The sequence below is a fragment of the Leptonychotes weddellii genome, chromosome X (genome assembly GCF_054177405.1).
Source record: "Leptonychotes weddellii isolate Sample4059 chromosome X, ASM5417740v2, whole genome shotgun sequence".
NCBI classification, from domain to species: Eukaryota; Metazoa; Chordata; class Mammalia; order Carnivora; family Phocidae; genus Leptonychotes; species Leptonychotes weddellii.
The window spans coordinates 503,387-524,706 of NC_138385.1; the positions used below are offsets into that span (position 1 = coordinate 503,387).

At 36.0% G+C, this 21,320-nt stretch overlaps 1 protein-coding gene and 1 long non-coding RNA gene across 2 annotated transcripts in view; both read right to left on the bottom strand.

Moving 5' to 3' along the window:
* BRCC3 (BRCA1/BRCA2-containing complex subunit 3) overlaps nt 1-21,320 on the bottom strand; it is a 57,948-nt gene that overhangs the window by 22,292 nt on the left and 14,336 nt on the right. The window contains exons 6-7 of the mRNA XM_006736913.3: nt 17,545-17,633; nt 15,720-15,775 (exon numbers count right to left, since the gene is read on the bottom strand). Coding sequence (XP_006736976.1) covers nt 15,720-15,775; nt 17,545-17,633 — 145 coding nt within the window. The remainder of the gene's footprint in view (nt 1-15,719; nt 15,776-17,544; nt 17,634-21,320) is intronic.
* On the bottom strand, nt 198-15,706 carry LOC145717746 (uncharacterized). Its single transcript, XR_014141130.1, has 2 exons — nt 3,149-15,706; nt 198-3,109 (listed from the first exon to the last, which is right to left on the bottom strand). It is a non-coding gene; the product is annotated as an uncharacterized LOC145717746 (long non-coding RNA).

The window sequence follows — 21,320 nt, forward strand, 5'->3', positions numbered from 1 at the left end:
CTTCATGTAATTTAAAGTTTATGCCAGTAGTTACTTCCCTCATGGATATATCACAAAGATGAATGAGTATTATTTTTAAAGTTATTTTCTCATTGTTTCTGCATGGTGTGAGGTTGGCTTTATCTCTAGATATGTAATACCTATAAGCTTTAGGAATGTTCCATTTAGGGACGGGAGGATCTGGTGCAATTAGGACATTTTTTTTTAAAGATTTTATTTATTTGACAGAGAGAGAGAGACAGCGAGAGAGGGAACACAAGCAGGGGGAGTGGGAGAGGGAGAAGCAGGCTTCCCGCGGAGCAGGGAGCCCGATGCGGGGCTCGATCCCAGGACCCCAGGATCATGACCTGAGCCGAAGGCAGATGCTTAACGACTGAGCCACCCAGGTATCCCAGGACATTTTTTTTTTAACTAATGGCTTACAACATCCCTAAGATAACTGTGAACATCCCACTGTTATTCCTTTTGAGAAAGATAGGAATATAAACTTCAAAAAGGATGTTTATTAATGCAAGGTATACGTGTGTGTGTATATATATACATATATAATATACATATATATACATACATATATATATGGCATACACACACACACACATATATGCACTATCTATATATTTGTAATACACACACACACACACACACACATTTGCACTAAGCCCCCAAAGTGAAACCCATCATTATAAGCAATTAAATGTTAAAGTGACTCCCTTGCATTATTGTGTAACTTTAAGCTGTTCTCAATTGGAAAAAAAAAACTAATAGAATGCTCATTTAGTCTTTCCATTATTTAGTCATTCATTTATTCAACGTTTATTCTGTTCCTATCTTATATTTTCTCTGTTTCTGTCCAGGTTGCCCTTTTCCTTTATGGATTCTTAGGCCCCTTGAATTTCCTATCACAATGCTGCATTACAGTCTTTACTACTCAATACTTTTGAGAATCTGTGTAGGAGTAGGGGCTGCAGCTTTTACTTCTTGATTTCTCTCCAATACATCCTATAAAAGAAACTGCTCCAAATATCCCCTAAGTATCTTTTGTAGTAAACAAAAGCCCTAATTTTTAGCTGGGTGCATTGACTCTAAGCTAAAATATTTCTTAGCATCTCTTGCAGCTAGTTGTTACTGTATACTTGCTCACTAATAAGGTATTTATGAAAAAGTTATATGTACTACCTGGAAGATTCCTTAAAAAGAGGGGGATCTTTTTAAAAACTTCCTTCTATTTGCTGTTTAGAATATCATGGTAAGTCTGAAAGTTTATCATCCATCCTGGGCTATTTGGAGACCTTGTAAAATGGAGTAACAAGACAGAAGATGCCTATTTCCTTTAATAACAGCCATTTACTGTCTACCTGTTTACTTCCTTTCTGTGATGGAGAATTTAACTTTGCTTAAGGTACTATTTTTGGAGTTTTTGCTTAGTTCTCAACCAAATGTAATTTTAAGTAATACAACCTAGTAAACTGTTATACACATATTATGAACCTAAATAAAAATATTCTGATTATTTGACTTTAATTTGGGGGCTATGAACTCAGGGCTATATCCATGTATAAGACAGATGCTGTTCATATAAGAATAAAAGGCTAGACCTAAAAAAAATGTATGGAGAGGTTTTCAACTTTATTAGTGATCAACAAAATGCAAAGTAAAGCCACTATACAATACTACTACACACTCACCAGAATGGCAAAAATGAACAAGTATTGGCAAGGATGTGGAAGAAGCAACTCTCCAATATTGCTGTTAGGGGTGAAAACTGGTACAGACACTTTGGAAAACTGTTGGCATTATCTATTAAAGCTGAACATATATACACATATTCTTATATATTCTACTCCTAGGTAGGTACCCAACAGAAATACCCAACAAATGTACATATGTTCACAACAACAAGAATATTCATAGCAGGACAATTTATAAGAGCCTTTTAAAAACTGGAACACTCTCTCAAGAATGAATAAACTGTGGTATGCTCATACAATGGAATACTTAACACTGCAACAAGAATTACTAAACTATTGCTTCATGTAACAACATGGATGAATCTTTCAAACATAATACTGATTGAAAGAAACTAGACACAAAAGAGTACATATTGTATGATTCCATTTATATATGGTTGAAAAACAGGAGAAAGTGACCTATGGTGTTAGAAGTCAAGATTGTGGAAAATCGGGATTCCAACAAAAGCATCTGGCTACAGAGCTACGTTCTTATTTATTATGCTATACTGTCTTTCCAGAAAAGAGAAAAAAATCCAATTCATTTTATAACTTAATAAAATAATCCTGAAACCAAAACCAATCAAGAGAAGTCCAAGCCAAGAACACTTTAGGCTAATGTCACTTATGGACATAGATGTAACATCTTAAGCCAAATATTAGCAAATAGAATTTACTTTGTATTAAAAGAACAATACATCATGGGAAAGTAGGGTTTATCTCAGGAATGCAACAACAGTTCAGTTTAGTTTTCAATGTAAATCATTATCTTAACTAATGAAAAGGGAAAACAGCCACATTGCCAATTCAGGAAATGACAAGCAGGCATATGATAAAACTAGAGACATTCATGATTAAAAACTCTCAGTAAACTAGAAAGAAACTTCCTTAAGTTAATGAAGGAATAGAGGATGCCTACCACAAAATCAGAACACCCAACTTGATAGCACGTCAGAAGTATCCCCATTAGATTCAGAAAGACAGTGATGTTTGCCACTCAACTCTGCTATTCAACTTTTATGTGTAAGTTCATACCAATGAAATAAGAACACTCCTGATTGTTTGCAGATTATGATCATCTACCTAGAAAAAGACATAGCACCTATATGGCAAGAATAACCATCCAGAATTTATAATAGAAAAAGGGAAAAAATCCTATTTAGAAAAGCAACAAAAACTATGAATTTAATGAGAAATACTATAGTGTATATTTGTTGTTTTTGCTGCCATATATTGTCTCCTCCTTCTTCTGGAAATAGTAATATGAAAGTAGGATTACCAAAACCCTTTCTCCTTCAAGGTGACAAAATGACCTTAGATTAGCTTCCCAGAAACCTGATAAGTGTAGACCATCAGCTGTGTAACCCAAGTGGGCCTGGCTTCTGATAAAATCCTCTGCGTTAGGAGGGCTGCAAGTGCACATAAACACCTAGTAGGAGCCACAGCCTAGGTTCAAGTGCATATACTTCTTGTTCCTGGGCCCTGTCCCTGGCTGGGATCCAGACTATGCACAGGGACAAGATGGAGTGGTCCCTAATTTTGGACATGGGACTTTTAAGCCACAGTGGCTCCCACTCTCCCCCATCCCCATCCCATATGCTGTCATTCCTTCACAGTCCTCTCACAATAACACTGTAAGGGGAACAGTGAATTAATATCTCCACTTAACATATAAGGAAACTGAGGCAGAGAGACCTTGAGTTATTTTCCCAAAGTCACACACCCAGTTAGAGGTGCCTTCAGGACTCAAACCAGGTTGGCTGGCTCAAGGTCCCAGGCTCTCAGCCACTGCCTGTTTCACAAATCAGTGGTATGGGAGGACAACTAGTGATGTGACCACAAGGGGTTAACTCAGTTAAGTTCCAGATGAAGTAAGGTTTTAAATGTAAAAACCAAAATGATAAAAGAAAATACTTTGGGCTATATTTATGGTCTTCAGGAAAAGAAAGGTATTTTAAAGAAGACAAATGGCATAAATGATAACACAGTGAATACATTCATTTCAAAGTTTTTGTCTAACAAATAGCACAATAAAGTTGCAAAATATTTGCAACACACTTGACAAAGGATGAAATTCCCAGAACATATAAAGAAATCATGCACATCAGCAGGTAAAAACCCCAACAACTCTCACTAATAACTGCCTGACATTAAGAGTGGCCCTGTATGCCAGGTTTGAGCAAATCTCTTAATCTCTGAGCACCTTTCCTCATCAATGAAGGGAGGCACAGGACTTTGGGGAAGATTAAATGAGAGGAGACACATCAAGTACCTGACAGTTTCCATTAGCAATGACTTTTGTCAATGTCTTTCCAATGTCTACGGTTTTTCTCCTATATTCTATTGATGTAATGAATTATAATACATTTAGATTTCCTGAAGCTTAAGGAACCTTGTATTTCTGGATTAAACTGAATTTACTCATTGTGTATTATTCCCTAATTACACTGCTATATTTGATTTGTTGGTATTTTATTCTGAATTTTTACATCTACAAGTGATACTGGTCAATAGTTTTCTTTTTCTGTGATATCTCTAATCAGGTTTGGGTGTTAAAATTATTCTAGTTATTTAAAAAAAATTGGGGAGATTTTAACCTTTCTGTATGGTCTGGAAAAACATGTAAATTGATTTAGAACCACCTATCCTTCAAAGGTTACTTAGAATTCAGCTGTGAAGCCATGTAAACATGATGTCTTTTACAATCACAGATCCTTAATCACCATTTTCAGTCTCAGCTTTGATAACTGCACTAAATAGGGCTTCTATTTTTTAATCAACTTTAGTGTATTTTCCTAAGAAATCACCCATTTCCTTTAGATTTTCAAATCATTTGTCACAAAAGTCATGTACTAATGACTTATAACTTATCCATTTTTTTTTCACTTTTGTCATACAGTCAGAAGTGTAGGGAGTACAGTTCAAAGAATTTTAACATAGACTCCAGTAGCCACTTTAACAAGGATACAGAATTTTCCATCAACCACTCTAAAAAACTGTCTCAGTTTGGTAATCTACTCACCTACTGAAGGAATTGGGGTTGTTTCTATTTTATGGCAGTTATGATAAAGCATATAATTTCATAATTTCATATGTTCCTTTCTCTATGGCAGATAACAAGACTGCTAAGTCACATAGTTTTCTAAAGTGACTATTATCACTGTGCATTTGCACTAGCATCCTTGCCAGCACTTGGTTCTGTATATATTTTAGTGATTCTACTAGGTATGTAGGGGTATCTCATCATGGTTTCCATTTTCATTTTCCTAATAGCTAGTGATGTTCACCATCTTTTCATGTGCTTATTTGCTATCCTTATATACTTGTTGAAGTATCTGTTCATACCTTTTGCCTGTTTAATTGGGTTGTTTGCTTTTTTGTTGAGTTTTAAGAGTTCTTTATATATTCTTGATACAAGTCTATTGTCCGATATGTGATTTGCAAATATTTTCACTCGTTCTGTAGCTAGTCTTTTTATTCTCTTAAAAGTTTCTTTCATGGGGTGTGTGGGTGGCATGTCTGACTTCAGCTCAGGTCATGATCTCAGGGTCCTGGGATCGAGCCCCATGTCAGGCTCCCTGCTCAGTGGGGAGTCTGCTTCTCCCTCTCCCTCTGCCCTTCCCCCCTCCATGCTGGCTCATGTTCTCTCTCTCTCAAATAAATTTTTTTAGAAGTTTCACTCAGCAAAGTTTTTAATTTTAATGAAGTCTCATTTATCAAATTTTTTTCTTTTACGGAAAATACTTTTGGTTCTATGTGTAAGTTGTTGGCAAACCCAACACAGATTTTCTCCTCTTTTCCTCTAAATCTTTCATAGTTTTGTCTTCTATTTGGACCTATGATCTTTTCTTCATATGAAGTTTGATATAAGGTTTAGATTGACATTATTTTATATATGGTAGTCTAATTGTCTAATGCCATTTGTTGAAAATGCTATCCTTCCTTCACTGTATAGCTTTTTCGGTTTTGTCTAAAATCAGTTGGTCATCTTTTTGTGGGTCTATTTCTGAACTCTATTCCATTCCACTGATCTAGGTGTTTATCCCTTAACCAGTACCATGCTATCTCAGTTATTGGAACAGCACACAAATGTACTCTCAATTTGCCTCTCTTCTCTACTTTTTGTCTCTACAGATTAGCCTTTTCTGGGTATTTCATACCATTATGTGGCTTTCTGTATCAGGCTTCTTTAACTTAGCATGTATTCAGGCCTCATCCATGTTATAGCATTTATCAGTACTTCATTCCTTTTTATAACTGAATATTCCCATTGTACGGATACACTACATTTTGTTTATCCTTATCAGTTGATGGACATATGGGCTGTTTCCATGTTTTGGCTATTATAAAAAATGCTGCTATCAGCATTCAAGTACAAGTTTTTCTTTGAACCCTTGTTTTCAATTGTCTTTGGTTTTACCTAAGGGTAGAATTGCTAGGTCATATGTTAATTCTATATATAAATTGTTGAGGAATCACCAGACTTTTCCACAGCAACTGAAGCAATGGATATTCCCACCTGCAATGAGTCAGGGTTCCACTGTCTCCACAGCCTCAGCAATATGTTATTTTCCTTTTAAAAAAATTATAGCTATCCTAGTGGGTGGGAAGTAGTATGTCATCATTATTATTTTTTACTTGCATTTCCCTAGACTAATGATGTTGGACAGCTTTTTATGTGTTTACTGGCCATTTATATACATTCCTTGGAGAAATGTCTACTCAAGTCCTTTGCCCATTTTTAAAAATTGAGATGCAATTCATATAAAATCAACCATTTTAAAGTGGACAATTCAGTAGGACTTAGTACATTCACAATGCTGGGGGACCCCAACGCCTGACTAGTTCTAAAACATGTTTATCACCCCAAAATAAAGCACCATATTCATTAAGCAGCTGCTCCCCATTCTTCCCTCTCTTCAACCCATTGCCAACCACCAATTTGCTTTCTGTCTCTATGAATTTAGCTATTCTGAATACTTTATATAATGAAATCATACAATATGTGACCTTTTGTGTTTGGCTTCCTTTACTTAGCATAATGTTTTCAAGATGCCTCCATGTTGTAGCAGGTTTCAACATTTCATTCCTTTTCTATGAATGAGTAATATTCCATTCAATGGATATACAGTTGATCCTTAATATGGGTTTGAATTGTGTGAGTCCACTTATATACAGATTTTTTCTTAAATACAGAAAAGTATTATAAATGTATTTTCTTTCTTATTATTTTATTAACATTTTCTTTTCCATAGCTTACTTTATTAGAAGAATACAGTATATAATATATATACAAAATATGTGTTAATTGACTGTTTATGTTATCAGTAAGGTTTCTGGTCAACAGTAGGCTATCAGTAGTTAAGTTTTGGGGAGGTCAAAAGTTATATGTATATTTTTTACTGCATGGAGGGTTGGCACCCCAGCCCCCATGTTGTTCAAGGATCAACTATACTATATTTAGCTTATCCGTTCATCAGCTGATGAACATTTGGGTTGTTTCCATCTTTTGACTATTGTAACTACTGCTGCTATGAATATTCACATACAAGTATTTGAGTATATGTTTTTAATTCTTTTGGATATGTACCTGGGAATACAATTACTAGATCATAAGATAATTCTATTTTAACCTTTTGAAGAACCACCAAACTGTTTTTCACAGTGACCGCACCATTTTATATTCCCACCAGCAATGTCTGAAGGTTCCAATTTCTCCACATCTTTGCCAACTTGCTCTTTTCCATTTTAAAAATTATGTTCAACTTATCAAATGTGAGGTGGCATCTCATTTTAGCTTTGATTTGCATTTTCCACATGACTGATGTTGAACATTTTTTCATGTACTTGTTGACCATTTGTACATCTTTAGAAAGGTCTATTCAAATTCCTTGTCAATTTTTAAATTGAGTCTTGTCATTTTGCTGTTGAATTTTAAGAGTACCTTATATATTCTGAATACTAGAGCCACAGTAGATATATGACTGGCAAATATTTTCTATTCTGTAGCTTGTCCTTTCACTTTCTTGATAATGTCTTTTGAGGCACAAGAGTTTTTAATTTTTTAAAAGTCCACTTTATGTTCTTCTGTTATTCATGCTTTTGGTGTCATATCTAAGATTCCATCTACAATCCAATGTCAGGGGGTGCCTGCCTGAGTGGCTCAGTCGGTTAAGCATCCAACTCCTGATCTCAGCTCAGGTCTTAATCTCAGGGTCATGAGTTCAAGCCCTGTGTTAGGCATGGAGCCTACTTAAAAAATAAATTAATTAAAATTAAAACTAAAATAAATCCAATGTCATGATTATCCCTATGTTTTCTTCTAAGTGTTTTCTGGTGTCAGCTCTTCTATTTAGGTCATTGATCTATTTTGAGTTAATTTTTGTTTATACTAGATGTGGATATCCAGTTGTCCCAGCACCACTTGTTGAACAGACTATTCTTTCCTCTTTGAATGACAATAGTACCCTTGTTGAAAATCAATTGGCCATAGGTATACAGGTTTACATCTGGATTCTCAATTCCATTCCACTGGTTTGTATGTCTATACTGATGGCAGATCCACACTGTTTTGGTTGCTGAAGCTTTGTAGTAAGTTTTGAAATCTGGAAGTGTGATTCCTCCAATTTTGTTCTTTTTCAATATTATTTTGGCTATCCAGGGTACCTTGCAATTTCATATAAATTTTAGGATCATCTTTTCCATTTCTGTAAAAAGGGCCATTAGAATTTTATTTTTTTAAGATTTTATTTATTTGTAAAACAGAAAGAGAGAGAGCACAAGCAGGGGGAGCAGGAGAGGAAGCAGCAGACTCCCTGCTGAGCAAGGAGCCCAATGTGGGGCTCGATCCCAGGACCCTGGGATCATAACCTGAGCCGAAGGCATTTAATCGACTGAGCCACCCAGGTGCTCCAAAAAGGGCCATTAGAATTTTAATAGGGATTGTACTGAATCTGGAGATCTCTTTGAGAAGTATTGTCATCTAAACGATATTGAATCTTCTGATCCATGAATATGGGATGTCTTCTGATTTATTTAGGTGTTCTTTAATTTCTTTCAGCAGTATGTTCTATTTTTAACTTTACAAATCTTTCCCATACTTGGTTAAATTTTTTCCTGGGTATTTCATTATTATGGATGCTACTGTAAATGGAACTATTTTCTTAATTTCCTTTTTGGATTGTTCCTTGCTGGTGTGTAAAACACAACTGATTTTTGTATATTGACCAAACACTATAGCTTTGCTGAATTTATTAGCTCTAACAGCTTTTGGGGACTTCTTTGGGATTTTCTATATAGATAGGATCATGTCATCTTCAAATACAGATAGTTTTACTTCTTACTTTCCAACTTGGATGCCCTTTATTTCTTTTCTTGCTTAATTGTCTTGGCTAGAACTACTAGTACAATGTTGAATAGCAGTGGTGAAAGTGGGCATCCTTGTCTTGTTCCTTATCTTAGAAAGTTTTCACTCTTTCACCACTGAGTAAAATGTTATCTGTGGGTTCTCTTAACTGTCCATAAATGTTGAGGAATGTCCTCTAAATTCCTAGTTTTCTGAGTGTTTTTATCATGAAACTGTGTTGGAATTTGTCAAATATTTTTGTGCATCAATTAAGATAATCATGTGGGTTTTTTCCTTCATATTATATTAATTGATTTTATCTTAAAACTTGCTTAGATGTCTGGGATAAATCCCAGTTGGTCATGGCATATTATCCTTTTAATATGCTGTAGGATTCAGTTTGCTAGGACTTTACTGAAAATTTTTATCTGTATTCACAAGGAATATTGCTTTGTAATTTTCTTTTTTCTTTTCTGTGATATTTTTGTCTGGCTTTGGTAACAGGGTAACGTTGGACTCAAAGAATGAGTTAGAAGTACTTCCTCCTCTTCTATTTTTTGGAAGAATTTGAGAAGGATTAGTGTTAATTCTTCTTTTAGTGTGTGGCAGAATTAACCAGTGTAGTCATCTGGTTTTAGAATTTTCTTTGTCAGGAGGTTTTTGACTACAGATTCAATCTATTTTTTGTAGGTCTGTTCTAGTTTTCTTTCTTTTTGAACCAGTTTTGGCAATTTGTGTATTTCTAGGGATTTTTCCATTTCATTTAGGTTATCTAATGTGTTGGCATGCAATTGTTCAGTTTTACCTTATAATCCTTTTATTTCTGGAAGGTCAGTAGTAGTGTCCCTAATTCTATTTCAGATTTTAGTTACTGGTGTCTTCTCTCATTTTTCTTTGTCATTCTAACTAAAGATATGTCAGTTTTGTTGGCCTTTTCAAAGAACTACCTTTTGGTATAGTTGATTCTATCTATTGTTTTTCTTTTAAAAAAAAAAAAAAGATTTATTTGAGAGAGAGTGAGTGAGAGAGCACAAGCGGGGGTAGGGACAGAGGGAAAGGGAGAAGCAGACTCCTGGCTGAGCAGGAAGCCCGATATGGGGCTCAATCCTAGGACCCTGAGACCATGACCTGAGCCAAACGAAGACACTTAACTGACTGAGCCACCCAGGTGCCCCTTATCCATTGTTTTTCTATTCCCTATCTTGTCTTCAACTTTAACATTTATGATTTCCTTCCTTCTGATTGCTTTGTATTTTGTTGACACTTTTTCCAGTTCCTTAAAGTGTAAAGTTAGGTTATTGACTTAAGATATTTCTTTTTTATTTTATTATTTTTTTAAAGATTTTATTTATTCATTTGAGAGAGAGAGAGAGCACAAGCAGAGGGAGAGGCAGAAGCAGACTCCCCGCTGAGCTGACAGCCAGACGTGGAGCTTGATCCCAAGACCCTGAGATCATGACCTGAGCCGAAGGCAGATGCTTAACCAACTGAGCCACCCAGGTGCCCCTGTTTTATTTTTTAAGTATCTCTACAACCAACCTGGGGCTGGAACTCACAATCTCGAGATCAAGAGTCACACGCTCTACTAACTGAGACAGCCAGGTGCCCCTGGCTGATTTCTTCTTTAATATACAGCTATAAATTTCTGAGTACTGCTTTTTCTGTACCCCATAAATTTTGGTATATTGTGATTTTATTTTCAGTCTCAAAGTATTTTCTAATTTCTTTTGTAATTTTTTCTTTGTCCCATTGGTTAAGACTGTGTTATTTAATTTCTACATATTTGGGAAATTTCCAAATTTCCTTCTGTAACTGATTTCAGATCTCATTCTATATTTGTAGAAGATGCTTTGTATGATTTCAAACTTTTTAAATTTATTGAGACTTGCTTTGTGGACTAACATGCGGTTTATCCTGGAGAACATCCCATGTGCACTTGAGAAAAATGTATTTTTAGCTACAGTTTGGTGGATCTACTAGTAACAATACTCTGTTTGGGTTTACCTGAGAATGTCAATTTCTCCTTCATTTTTAGAGGATCATTTTGCCAGATACAGAATTCTTCCTTAGTAGTTCTGTTCTTTTTTTTTTTTTTCTATCAACATTTAGAATATTTCATCCCACTGACTTCTAGCCTCTCTGGTTTCTAATGATAAATTGCCTCTCAATCTTATTGAGAATCCCTTGTGTGTAATGAGTCCCTTCTCTCTTGCTGCTGTCAAGATTCTCTCTTTGCCTTTTGCTTCCAACACTTTGATTATAATATGTATCAATGTCAATCTCCTTGAGTTTATCCTGGTTGGAGTTCTTTGAGATTCTTGGGATGTGTAGCTTCATGCCTTTCATCAAATTTGGGAACTTTTTGACCATTATTCCTTTATATATACTTTCTGCTCCTTTCTCTCTCTCCTCTTGTACTGAGACTCCTATTTTGAGTATATTGATAATGTTTCAAAGTGTCCCATGGGTCTCTTAGGCTCTGTTCAATTTTCTTCATTCTTTTTACTTTCTGTTCCTCAGACACTAATATCAGTTGATTCTTTCTTTTGTCTTCTCAAATCTGTTGTTGAACCTCCCTGGTGAATTTTTCACTTCAGTTATTGTACTTCTCATTCCAGAATTCTTATTTGGTTCCTTTTTATAATTTATCTCTTTACCAATATTCTCTATTTGATATCCTCTGTCATTTTCATGGTTTCCTTTAGTTCTGTGTACATGGTTTCCTTTTAACTTTTTGAGAATATTTTAGTTGATTAAAAGTGTTTGTCTAGTAAGTCCAATGTCTGGGCATCCTCCAGGAATGTTTTTATTAATTCTTTTTTCCTGTTTATGGCCCAAAATTTGTTTCTTTGAATGCCTTTTTTTGTTGTTAAAACTGGATGTTTTGAATATTATAACACAGTAACAGTGGAAATCAGATTCTACCCAACCCTAGGGTTTGTTGTTGCTGATTGTTTTAACTGATTTTGTGTGTTTAGTGACTTTCTTGATCTAATTTTTCATAATCTATATTCTTTGTTATGTGTGGCCACTGAGATTGCTGTCCTGTTAGCTTAGTGGCCATGTAGTGACTCAACAGAGATTTCCTTAAATGTGAGATTGTGATTTTTTTTTGACTAAGCATTTGCCTGGTTGCTATAAAGTTTTGATTAGTTTCTACAGTTCTAACGTTGATTCTGACAGTTTTTGCCAGATTATTCACTGCTTTTGTGGAGAACTTCCTGGCAAATCCATCCAGTGAGTCTTGTATTTCAGTGATTGTAATCTTTAGTTCTAAAGTTTGCACTGGGTTCTTTAAAAGGGTGTTGCATTTGTTTGCTGAGACTTTCTATTTAAACATTTGCTACAGATGTATTTGTGATTTTTAAAAAAATTTTTATAATAGTTACCTTAAAGTCTTTATCAGGTCATTCCTACATCATTTGTCACCTCAGTGTTGGCATCTGTTGATTACTGTTTTCCACGCAAGTTGAAACTTTTGTGGTTCTTCCCATGCTAAGTAATTCTGAATTATATCCTGTGTATTTTGAATATTTTTTATGATATACTGGGTCTTGTTTATATTCTACAGAGAGTGTTGTTGTTTTTGTTTTAGCAGGTCATCTGCTTAGTTAAGTTCAGGTTGAAATTTCCACAGTGGGCCGTGGTTCCAATGTCAGTATAATTTTCAGAGCGTTTCTAGTGCTCTTCAGATCTTTCCTGCATATATGCCACCCAGTGGTTAGTATGGAACTGATGTGGTGGTCTACTAGTTAATTCAGTTATCATTTATGCTAATTAGGATCAGGTCGATACATACATGGCTCACGAGTGGGCCCAGAAATTTATAAACAGGGCACCTGGGTGGCTCAGTCATTAAGTGTCTGCCTTCAACTCAGGTCATGATCCCAGGGTCCTGGGATCGAGTCCTGCATCGGGGTCCCTGCTCCGCAGGAAGCCTGCTTCTCCCTCTCCCACTCCCCCTGCTTGTGTTCCTGCTCTCGCTATCTCTCTCTCTGTCAAATAAATAAATAAAATCTTTAAAAAAAAATTTATAAACAACTTTATGAAGCTGGCTTTAACACACTCCTCCCTTTGTGTAATTTCCTGGAGGCTACCCTTTTTGGTCTTCCTGCCAGAAATTTTGGACTCTAGTTAATCTTCTTTTGTGCTCTTCCACAACTGGGCCTCTGTATACACAGAATGTTTAGTAACTAGCCTTCCATTCTTAAGCCAACATTATCATCATCATCATTAGCAACAACAGCAGCAGTAAAAGTTCTCCTAACTAATAGAATAAACTGTCTCAGATTGCAGCAATTGTTAAGATTGGTATCCCAGAGCAAGATACCTGAAATCTAACATTTAGTGATCCCTGAGAAAAGTGGCTGGCTCTCAACTCACTCACCCTAAAATAAAGCCTCCTGTTGACAAGCTAAGGCCACAAATAATGAGCTATCACTCATGTTTTTGTTGGCTTGTTCTTAAAAGATGAAAAAGAAATATTTTAAAAAATAAGTTATAAAATATTATAAATATAACATGAATATAAATATAATAAAAAATAAACAGAAAAATTACCACAGAGGAAACAGGTAACTGAAAAAACAGAAGAAAATTTAACATTTCCTATTTAACTATCATATCAACAAATCAAGAATAGGATACTGTGAAATAGGAATAACGACTAAACAAGGAAAAATCTCCAAGTTAAGATACAAAAAAATGCTAAATGAATGGGCTAGAAGATAAAATCTAAAATATACTTGAGAAATCAGAACAACAACAGAAGAGACAGAAAATATGAGTTAAAAGAGTCACTACCATCAATCTACAACCTTTAATATCTAATATGAGTTCTAGAAAGAGAAAGGGAAAACGGGGGGAAGATTTATCAAAGAATAGAGAAAAGGATATGACACACCTGTCCTAGTAACCTATGGGGAGAATGAGGTAGTCATAGGAGAGGAAGCTGTTAGGGTATCTCTTTATGTTGGGGCTTTAACTCCATGAGAGAGGAGAAATACATTGGGTAAACGAAGGTGGGCATTAACCATGAATAGAAGGATTCATGCCCTGATTCCCAAAACCAGCATGAAACCAGGAAGTCTCCTTTCCCTATAGCATAAGTTCATTTACTTCATCTTTCCAGTACTTCAAATGCCATCTTCAAGTCAAAATGGAAAGGGAAGTAACTCAAAGAATGAGAAATTATCCCCCAAAGACTGAGTTACACTTGAAGAAGCTTTAAATGATGGGATTGGATTGAATTATAAATAAGATTTTCTCTTCCCAGGAACTGGGTATATATGGATTGTTTTATCTGAGGATACCAAAGAAAATGATAGCAGAGAACTTCCCAGAGTTGAAGGACAAGTGCTGACTGACAGCATCCAGCAGTTTGAGTCATAGAATATTCACACTCTGGTTATATGATATAAAATTTCAAAACATCAAGAATAGAGAAGTTCCCAAAAGCTGTCAGAGAAAAAAAAAAGTGCCCTATAAAAGAATAAGAATTAGACTGGTTAAAGACTCAAATGCATACCTTTCTTAGAGTGAACCAAGAAAGACGACATGAAATCCAGACAGTGGATTGAAATGAAATCCACTGAAATCGGTGGGTCTAACCAAGGACAATAATGAAGGAAAATTCCAGGATGTCAGCCAAGACCTGACTAAGGTGGGAAGATGGAGGAATTCAGGGAGTGAGCCTAGCAAAAGCAGGGACTCCAAAGATTTCTATATTACTCCTAAGAATTTAGAACTCAGGGAGGTGATAAAGGCAGAAAAATAAGAGAAAAGCCATTCAAAAACCCCATGAAAAAGCAAAAAGCTATTCAAAAAAGGAATGGAATCATAATATACTACTTTACACTGCTTGGTTGTACATGGAATAATATTTACATAATCATAATAACATAAACACTTTATTTTCTACTCTTAGAGTCAACTAGTAGAGAAAGCACAGAAAATGCAATTATGGTTATAACACATAACACACATGTTTGCAACTGTGAAAATTTAAAGGTTTATAGTAAAAATACAAGTAACAGCAAGGAGCCAAAAGATACTGTCTATTGTCTGTTGTTGACAGAATAAATAAAGGGGCAAACCTTAAGAATAGAAAAGTCACCAACAGAAGAACAAAAAGTAGTAATATAATATAATAGAGATGGGGCAGGGTACTTGAGCTTAATCCTCATTTGTTGAGGGCAAAATAACATAATAAGAATAGATAACATCTAAAATTAGTAAATCAAGAAAGAGTATGAAAAGAAAAGTATATTATTTAGAGATATCAAAGTAAGCATCACTTTGGCTCTGCTGAAGTGACTGATGTGTTTCCTTCCGGATATTTTATGTATTTACCAGCAAGTATGCTGGTGTGTTGATGTATATATTTCTCTTCCATATCCTTACACAAATGGTAGCATGCTATATATACTATTCTTGTATCTTGCCTTTTTTATTTAATGATGTTTCTTATAGATATTTCTGTATTACTACTGAACTTCCTCTTATTTTTAATGGCTGCATATTATTCCATTATTTAGATGCATAATTTATTTAATTGGGTATGTACAATCAATTCCCTGGAATGAAAATTAGCCCACCAATACATACATACATACATACATACATACATATGTCTCTGTCATACTTACTCTGAGCTCTTTTGGGCCTGTATAGATTGAAAGCAAGTGTAGAGTACTCGGCCAGTCTAAAAGAAAAAAAAAAGGAAAAAGAAAGAGAGAAAGAGAGAGGAAAAAAAGAAAGAAAGAAAGAAAGAAATATCACACAGAGAAGGATTAATATCGATACTTTAGAAGATTCAAACCTAATACTCATATCCTTACATGAGTGGTATCCGAAGACCCTCTAGAAGTGGAAGGTTAAAAGGGATTCCAAAGATGGAATATGTCATAAATCAATTTCTATAAAGGATCATGTACTCAACTCAGTCAATATGAAATGGCCATAATGAAACATCTGTTCATGTGACAGCAAAGAATTTCTAATAAACATGAGAACCAAGAAACTAAGAACCAGAGCATTCGAACTGCTTTGTTGGAAGCTGACAAACATTCAACTATTTATAATGACAATAAATAAATTTACGATGACAAAGCCAAAATCATTTCATATGAAGTATAAAGTTCAAGATTACTGTTTCTGGAAAAGAGTGATTTTATGAATAATATTCATCATTAATATAAATTCTGACAATATAAATAATGTACTAAAGGACAGAGCATACTTGATAATTTAGGCAAAATTCATTCCTACAATGTTAAATAGTAATTTTCTTTTTGTTTGAATTGACACATAGTCAAACCTCTTGACATAAACATAAAATTCAAACAGAAACGAAATAGAGAATGGCAAGACTAGCCATTGATTGGGCTGCTTAACTTCTCTTAACTTCTCTGAGCTTCTCTGAGCTTGGCTCATCCATAAAAAATAATAACCCTCAGGGCGCCTGGATGGCTCAGTCAGTGAAGCATCCAACTCTTGATTTCAGCTCAGGTCATGATCTCGGGGTGGTGAGATCGAGCCCCGCATCAGGCTCTGTGCTCAGCACAGAGTCTGCTTGAGATTCTCTCTCCCTCTCCCTCTGTCCCTCCCCCACATGCTCTCTTTCTCTCTAAAATAAATAAATAAATCTTTAAAAAATAATAATCATCCTCATAGACCTGTTGTCAGGGTTAGAGCATATTTATGTAAAACACCTAATAAGTAGGCACCATACAATAGATGATAAATGGCAGCACTTGTTACTATTATTAGCCATCAAAACATATACAGAACCTGGCCCCTAATCATGACCTCCACTCCTCATAGTCAAACCCCCATCAACTCTTGCCTAGATTACTGCAGTACCTTCCTAACTGGTTTCACAAATGTCATGGATTCCACACTCCCTCCTTCCCCGTGCACCCACCCCCACCCCCTGACTAGTCTACTAACAACACAGTAGCCAGAGAGATCCCATTAAAACATAAAGTCACCCTCTAGTGGCTTCCCAAGTCAGTCAAATTAAAGGCCTCATGAGATCCGGCACCTGGTTATCTTTCAGACCTCATTGTAGAATGATCAAATGAGTTATTGTCCAAACCAGGACACTTCCAAGAAGGAAAGGTGCTAACTAAAGAGGAGACTGGAATAATGGTGTAAAACTGGGGCTGATAGAGGCAAACTGGGACATATGGTCATGGTCTTCCTCATTCTGCTTCCTTGATGTCCCCTGAACATGCCACACTCACCTCAGGGTCTTTGCACTGGCTATTTCGTCTGCCTGGAACGCTCTTCCCCCAAGAAATCCAAGACTTGCTCCCTCACTTTCTTCAGGTCCTGACTCAATGACCCTTCTCATTGAAACCTTCCCTGGCCACCCTATTAAAATTGCAAAAAGATTTTTCTCTATTCTGTGTGCATATGCACACACACATGCACACACACACACAAACACACACACACACACACAAATACCTTTGTGTTTTTATCTTCTATGAAACAGGAAAAAATAAGTCCTACAAAGCCTTGATCCATCATCTGGTACATGGCTTGCGTGCGAACATCTGCAAATAAACAAAAATAAAAATCTCACAAACATGAAGATTTAAAGATCATAGCAGCATACAGTCCTCCCAGGGTTCAGATTCTACAGGCAGAACAGAGATATATCCTAAGGACAATATGACTGTCAAAGCATAAACATTTTACTAGATGAGGGAAGAGTACCATGAGAAGTCTGCAATTAAGTAAGAAAAGCTAGATTAATAACTCTTCAGTTGGCCCCCCAAAACTTGATAATTTCTTCCACGGGACTCAGAGAGAAAGGAAGGCCCTGGAAGAAGACAAATAGCTTCCTCAAATAAGCCTTTTGGTGGACATCTTTTAGGAAAGTGAATACGTGAGGCTTGACAATAAAGAATGGAAATGTAGAACTATTATGGAGGAAATTCTTATAGAGACTGCAACAGAATTAAAACCAACATTCCAGGGAGTAGAAACAAAATCTCACTATATGGTTATGCAATTTTAGAAAAGGAAATCATAAACAGGCACCAAAGAACAATATTTGAAAGGATTAGTTAAAAGATTACCCCAAACTAAGTAGAGGCTAAATTTAAAAATCTGAGGTCTTCAGACCATTGTTTATGAAGGATATAAAAGATCAGGTATTACAACAAAACACTGAAGGGTGTGGGTCGGTCCAGGGACTTATGCCCAGTTACTTTGGCAATATGTTCTTAAACATTGGGACTTCTCCCCCGCGTCTTCCTAAGTAGACTAAAAACTTTTTCATAAAATTTGTTTATAATGATTCTAAGGAGTATTGACTTGTAACTTCTAGAACAGAATGCTTGTTTGGGAAAATGTAATTTGATACAGTGATTGGTTGTTAAGCTTAATTGAAGTTGCAGCCTGTATCTGTCATGGGAGGTTGATTTAACCCAACTTTGGTGGTAATTACCTAATATATCACTGTTCGTTGCAGTGTGAATTACCTCACTCCATAAGAAAGAACTGAGCAGATCTTAAAATTATGAACATAGCTACAGGCACATTTCTCCTTTTCATATATACTTAAAAGGACAATAAAGCATATATAAGAGTAACTTAAAAACCATGCCAAGTCTCCTGAGATTTATTAAATAATCTATACTATTTAAATCACTTCCCTTTTTCTTTTGCAAACTATGTATAAAATTTCAGTAAGTTAATGGTGTGGGTATGACATAACTTCAACTATCTCTTTCTCCACCAAACCTACACTTCGTCCTCCATTTCCTATGTTCATAAATAGCATTCCCACTTAACCAGTCAAACTGAGATGCAATAGAATTCTTAGGTCCCTGATTCATACAAATCTCAGTTCAAATACTGACTCCAGTTATGAGCCATCTCTGGTTTCAGACAAGGTATTTCAACTCTCAGCCTCAGCTTAGTTTCTATCCTTAAGAGCCAAGCACTCCTCATTAATTGGGAAGTGTTTTTAAGGAGTAGAATCATTATAGTATCAAATGCTACATAAGATGGAGACATAAAATGTTTACTAGATTTTCTCTCTGGTTTTTGTTTTGTTTGTTTTTTGGAGAGAGAGCACGCATGTGAGTGAGGGAGGGGCAGAGGGGTAGGGAGAGAGACAATCTCAAGCTGACTCCGCACTGAGCATGGAGCTGACACGGGGCTCAATCCCAGGACCCTGAGATCATGACCTGAGCTAAAACCAAGAGTCAGACGCTTTACTGATTGAGCCATCCGGGCACCCCTAATGTTTACTAGATTTTCAACATGGATGTCACTAATGACTTTCAGTGGACTGGAAGGCAGACTAGAGCAGGGTGAAGAGTGTGAATGAAAAGTGAGAAATGTCTTTGACCTGAAGGAGAAGTGGGATTGGCAAGTATTTTTGTTGTTTTCTTAAACATGAGGTAAAGCTCCATGAAGGCAGAGGTCTTTTTTTCTCATTCACTGCTTTATCCCCAGCACCTTGAGGAGGGCTGGACACATAGTAGACACTCAAATTTATTTGTTGAAGGAACAAATAAATGATGGGAAAAACCCAGTGCAGTGGAAAGGGATAGAGATGTTGGAGAGAGAAGCACAATGAAGAGTGTAAAGTTCTTCAAGTCATGGGAGGCAAATATTGAGAGCCAGAGTGGAAGGATGGGTATTAGCTAGGAGGAGGGAAAAGGAGATGAGCCTAATGATAAGTGAGTAAAGAGAAGTGGAGAAAATTCCTTTCTAATGACTTCTATTTCCTTTATTAAAGTAGGAAGCAGGGGCACCTAGGTGGCTCAGTCCCTTAAGTGTCTGCCTTTGGTTCAGGTCATGATCCCACGGTCCTGGGATCAAGTCCTGCACCAGGCTCCTTGCTCCTCCACCGGCTCCCTGCCGCTCCCCCTGCTTGTGCTCTCTCTCTTCCTCTCTGTCAAATAAATAAATAAAATCTTTAAAAAAATAAATAAAGTAGGAAGCAGTGTTATCCACTGAGCGTGAAGGAGGAAGTGAGGAGTTCAGAGGTTTGGGAATGACAAAAAAGCTAAGGAACTGGTCCACATCGAAACTAAAAGGACATGATACTAGACGCCATGCATGATCTGAGAATGAATTCTGGACTGGAAAGGAAAAATTGCTACAAAGGACACAATTGGGAGAACTGGCAAAATTTGAATAAGTTCTGTAGATTACATAAAAGGATGATATCAATGTCAATTTTCCTGGTTTTGATAATTGCACTGTGGTTATGGAAGTAAGTATCCTTGTTCTTGAGAAATAGACAATTTAGTATTTAGGGATAAAGGAGCATCATGTCTACAACTTACTCTCAAATTGTATGTGTATAGAGAAAATGATAAAGCAAATGTGGCAAAAGGTTAACAGTTATTGAATGTGGTTCTTTATACTGTTCTTGCAATTTTTCTGTAAGTCTGAAATTCTTTAATAATCAAGTTTTAAAGTGTTAGCAGGTGTGTTTGACCCACATCACCCTTGCCTTTGTTCACATACTTTCTCTATACCCCTGCTCCTTCACTGCAAAACCCAATCCAAAGCCAAAAGACTCACATTATACTCTTGAAGGAATAAGATTCTGAAAGTGGGTTATCAAGTTCTACTCCAAACCAGTTTCCATTTTATTCCCTATATGTAAAACTTTGTCCTTTGTGTATTTTATTGTTATGGTGGGGAACATAATTTAACATTGTTAGTTTCATTATTTACTGTGCCTTTTATTACAGAATGGCCTATCTTGTCTCACCCTTTTCCTAATGATGTAACTGTGACTTTTATTTTCTCCATATAGCTTAACCTGGCCTGTTATTTTTTTTAGGTTTAAAGCTTGTCTTTCTTCTTTTTTTTTTTAATTTTAAAGTCTTTAAGTTTAAAGCTTGTCTTTTCTTTTTTTAATTTAAATTCAATTAATTAACATATAATGTATCATTTGTTTCAGGGGTACAGGTCTGTGATTCATCAGTCTTACATAACACCCAGCACTCACCACAACACATACCCTCCCCAATGTCCATCACCCAGCCACCCCATCTCCCTACCCCGATCCCCTCCAGCAATCCTCAGTTTGTTTCCTAAGATTAAGAGTCTCTTATGGTTTGTCTCCCTCTCTATAAAGCTTGTCTTTAATGACATTTTATTCTTGTATTTATTTCTTAGTCCTAAGGCTTTTATTTTTACATTTGCTGTTTCAACTTGCTGGTGCAAATGTTCTTTATTTCTTCCTTATTGTTGTTACTCTATTTCCC